Consider the following 4,802-nt stretch of genomic DNA (forward strand, 5'->3'; position numbering starts at 1 on the left):
ACACTCACTCACACACACATTGACATGTTTCTTCAACAGATGGCAAGCTGCAATTCTAACCATCATTACTGAAGTGATGTTATATGTGAAGAGCTGTATGAATATCGCTGTAAACGCGGCTAGATGAGCTGAATGCCCAGCAGAGAATGTGACTGCACATGGATGTTGATAAGGTGAATGTGTTTGTGTCACTGCAGTCATTTGGCCCAGAATCCCTTCATCTGTGACTGTAATCTGAAGTGGCTGGCTGATTACCTGCGCTCCAACCCCATCGAGACCAGCGGCGCCCGATGCACCAGCCCTCGCCGGCTCGCCAACAAACGCATCGGCCAGATCAAGAGCAAGAAGTTTCGCTGCTCCGGTAAAACACTGCCGCTTCAGCCTTCAACACCACAAACCGTCACTGTGTAAACCTCAAACTCTATACAATATTCAAAACTTCATTATGTTTATTCACAAAACCATCAAACACATCCATTACACACTGTGATTCATCAAAAACAATACGACCGTGACCTCTTACTGTACTGAATGAGTACAGTCTGCAGGTTAAAACACTATCACATTATAGCAGCTACTGAATATACACTAGCAGTTTGGAATAATTAGTATTTTTGGAAGAAGTCTATTCTGCTCACCAAGGCTGCATTTATTTGATCAAAAATACAGTAAAAATTGTGAAATAATATTACCATTTAAAATAGCTGTTTTTCATGTAAATATCTGTTAAACTGTAATTTATTTCTGTGATCAAAGCTGAATTTTCAGCATCATTACTCCAGTCTTCAGTGTCACATGATCTTCAGAAATCATTCTAATATGCTGATTTGCTGCTCGAGAAACATTTCTGATTATCATCAATGTTGAAAACAGTCGTGCTGCACAATATTTTTGTGGAAACCATGATCCATTTTATTTTTCAGGATTCACAGATGAATAGAAAGATTCAAAGCGTTTATTTTAACATTATAACTTTTAGCGTTAACATTATAACTTTACTGTCACTTTTGATCAATTTCACACAAAGAAGGTTCCTTGAGCAACATATTAAATTGTAATAATGTTTCACAACAGCACTGTTTTTACTGTATTTTTGATCAAATAAAAGCAGCTTTGTGAGCAAAAGAGACTTCTTACATTCTGAACAGCAGTATATACTGCATATTTTGTGCTTACAGTGTTGTTTTGGCAATGACAGATTGTGATCAGCTACCATTTATTACAAATGGTTTCCAGTACATCATGTTTTGTTTTGGAAAATGAATCATATACAGGAATTTTGAACGACAATATTTTCTGTGCTGCATACAGTGCTTGAATGCAATGCTTGATACTGAGAAGCTCAGGAAAATACAGTTTGCAGAGCTGATTCTCAAACATGCACTGTGTCCAAGAAAGCCTCTACACAACAGCTGGTGAAATGGATTGATGCACATACCAACACACAAGCCAGACAAATGTAAAATCTAAATTTTTCATGCTGTACCACTGCATACATACTACGCAAAAACAGCCTGTACAGTAACACTCCGTACTTTATCTCTGTTGCCTTCCATCATTGACACAGTCGATTTTCCAAAGCTCATCTGTGAATGCATTTGTATTCTGAGATGCTGATGGTGTATGATTAGTTTTGGTGATTATTGTCTTCTTGTGTTTCCATCACAGCCAAAGAGCAGTATGTTATCCCAGGTGAGTGTGCGCCGCATTCATTAACATGACACGAAGCCTTGGTTTGCGAGGCTCTGCTCAAGCGGCTGGAGGATGACCGTGTTGTGTTTGCTGCAGGAACGGAGGACACCAGGCTGAGCTATGACTGTAATAATGACCCCGTCTGTCCAGCCAAATGCCGCTGTGAGTCCAACGTAGTGGACTGCTCCAATCTACGGCTGAACCGCATCCCTGAGCACATCCCAGCATCCACCACTGAACTGTAAAACAGCAAACACTTCACACCTGCCAATGAATGCCAGGAGTCTCCCTTACAAATATTAACCATGGTTTCATTTTAGTAAAAGTGTAGTAACCATGCTTTTTTTGGTGTATTGATTATCATTTGTATAACAGTTTTACTACAAATACCATGGTTAAACTATGGTATGATTAGCAAAACCATGGTTAATTTGTGGTTACCATGGTTTAAATACAGAGTTCTGGCATGAAACTCTAGATAGTTCTAACTCAATCTGACCTAATGACATCATTATCATATGGCACAGCTGATTGGTTCTCTCCTGTATCGGTAGCCAATGAGCTCGCTGCTCAACATTCAAATATATGACTAGTGTTTGCTGTAGCAGTTGCAGCTTGCTTCAGAAACCCTCCACCTTCCCCAGCTCCACCTGTATAGATCTGCTATGAGGTGATTCATGTATGCTATATGGGGGTTATTTTATGTATGTTATATGTGCAGTAGCAGTATTTCTTATATGCTCACAGCAGCATGTTGTGGATGTATTGGCAATAGCATATATATCTTAATAGGTCTTGTGTGCAGATCTATTCCAACAAGACCAAATACATTAACATTGTCATGTACATTACCATGCCAATCCCTCCGAGTTGTCATGACAGAACTGTTTTAACCATGTTTTTTTGGTTTTGTTAGTAAGCCCTGCTAAAAAAACAACAACAAAAAAAACAATAGAAACCATCTCAGAAATTCTAATGGTTTCCACTACAAATACCATTACAAGCTTTTAACCATTAAAACCATTAAAAAGGGTTTCCTGCAGTGTGTTTTGGGACGCATTCTATTAGGATTTAATGGTTTTAACAAGCCACCAATAGAAGGTGACCAGTTACCAGTAGAGACTAATTACAGTTTCCGTTAAAACCAATATAATTCCCATTATAACCAGTAAAACCATTTCAGCAGGGAAACCATGGTTAATTTTCGTAAGGGCTGTTTATGTTATTTCATCGCGTTCTTCCATGTGCTTTCTCCAGGCGTCTCAACAATAACGAGATCACGGCGATAGAGGCCACAGGTGCTTTCAAGACGCTTTCTCACCTGAAGAAAATGTAAGTACGCCGCTCTCTCATCCGTGTGACACTCTGGTCCTGATGCTCCAATGACATTATGGTTTGATCTGCAGAAACCTGAGCAACAATAAGATCTCAGAGATCGAGGATGGGGCATTTGAGGGAGCGTCTCCGGTCAATGAGCTGCACCTGACGGCGAACCAGCTGGATTCAGTGCACAGCGGGATGTTCAGAGGACTGGACGGCCTGCGCATGCTGTGAGCCCAGCTTCCATCAAAAACCAATCAGATTTGAATCAGCCATAATATATGGTTTTCTTTGTGCGAATTCCTCTTCACGTCTTTCTGTTCTAGAATGCTGCGCAACAATCGCATCAGCTGCATTCACAACAACAGTTTCACGGGCTTGCACAACGTCCGTCTGCTGTCGCTCTACGACAACACGCTGACCACCATCACACCCGGAGCCTTCGACACGCTGCAGAGCCTCTCAACCCTGTACGAGCCAAACACACATTGGCAGAAATCCTGAGAAGGAGTTTAGCATATGGTGGTAGAGACAGATGTTTCCTGTAGTCAATAACTCGAGCCGGATCATTCCTGGGAAGCCGTGCCATTGGAGCCTGACGGTTTCTTCAATAGTCTTTGAGTTGATTTAACTGTATTCTCCTCATTTATTGGTATCATTTGACTTTCAAAAGCTTAAGGGCCTTTCACACCGAGTGCGAGTAAAGGGTTAGTTCACCCAAAGATGAAAATTAGATTTAGATGAAAAATGATTATTCACCCTCAAGCCATCCTAGGTGTATATGACTTTCTTCTTTGAGACGAAAACAATCGGAGTTATATTATAAAATGTCCTGGCTCTTCCAACCTTTATAATGGCAGCGAATAGTGGTCAAACCCAATAAAGTGCATAAATCCATCATAAAAAGTGCTCCACATGGCTCCAGGGGATTAATAAAGGCATACCTGTCAACATTTGGGTACCAAAATCCGGGAGACGGGAGGGTGTAGTGTTGGAAGTCAAAAGTATCAGATATTAGATTAATTTAAACAATAATTATCAAACAATTCTATTCATTTAGTAACATATAAATGTATCTTAGTGAAGGCTATATCTTTAGATTTTCATCATTCATTATCTTCATTAAACCACATTTACAACTGTGTTTTCTGCGTAAAAATAAGGTATGATTTTGGCTTTGGTCTAAACAAAATGAGTAGAAGGGCTTATTGAAAAATGCAAGTTAATTCTCTGCCAGCAGGTGGCGCTTTCGGAACAGCAGAAATATAGCCGTTTCTCCTGTAACCGCAGTAAACAAAGCAGCACAGCACCTGACTTTGAAACTTGCAGTGCTCATATTTAATTAATTAAACCATATCCTTTTGAAGTGTAAGCTATATTTCAATTCTTGTCTTTCTGTCCCCAAATTGAAGACGCTGTACTATTTTGGACTTTTTATGGCCTTAAATCTGAAACAGACCAAAAATAGTTATAGTTATAGAATGAGCCTGAATGCAAGCCTTTAAACAATCTGATGATTAGTGACAACATGATGAAATTTACTCCCATAATTCACACAAAGCATGATGGGATGTAGGAAAAAGGTAGATACCTGACATTATGCTGCACCTTACAATACAGATCCAGTGTTGGGCGTAATGAATTACAAAATAATACTCCATGGAAAGAGAACTTTATTGTTTAGGACAAGCTTGGCGCTGCAGAGGTGGCTAATTAATATCTTTGTGTGTGTGTGTGTGTGTGTGTGTGTGTGTGTGTGTGTGTGTGTGTGTGTGTGGGGTGATGTGAGA

The 4,802-nt window shown here is 39.9% G+C and overlaps 1 protein-coding gene across 1 annotated transcript in view; it reads left to right on the forward strand.

The window, feature by feature from the left end:
* LOC107705008 (slit homolog 1 protein-like) overlaps positions 1-4,802 on the forward strand; it is a 79,895-nt gene that overhangs the window by 47,358 nt on the left and 27,735 nt on the right. Inside the window, exons 14-19 of the mRNA XM_016508123.1 lie at positions 198-361; positions 1,669-1,692; positions 1,789-1,933; positions 2,950-3,024; positions 3,099-3,242; positions 3,339-3,482. Of these exons, the coding sequence (XP_016363609.1) occupies positions 198-361; positions 1,669-1,692; positions 1,789-1,933; positions 2,950-3,024; positions 3,099-3,242; positions 3,339-3,482 (696 nt within the window). The remainder of the gene's footprint in view (positions 1-197; positions 362-1,668; positions 1,693-1,788; positions 1,934-2,949; positions 3,025-3,098; positions 3,243-3,338; positions 3,483-4,802) is intronic.

Source organism: Sinocyclocheilus anshuiensis, unplaced genomic scaffold (genome assembly GCF_001515605.1).
Source record: "Sinocyclocheilus anshuiensis isolate Anshui unplaced genomic scaffold, SAMN03320099.WGS_v1.1 scaffold31, whole genome shotgun sequence".
In the NCBI taxonomy this organism is placed as follows: domain Eukaryota; kingdom Metazoa; phylum Chordata; class Actinopteri; order Cypriniformes; family Cyprinidae; genus Sinocyclocheilus; species Sinocyclocheilus anshuiensis.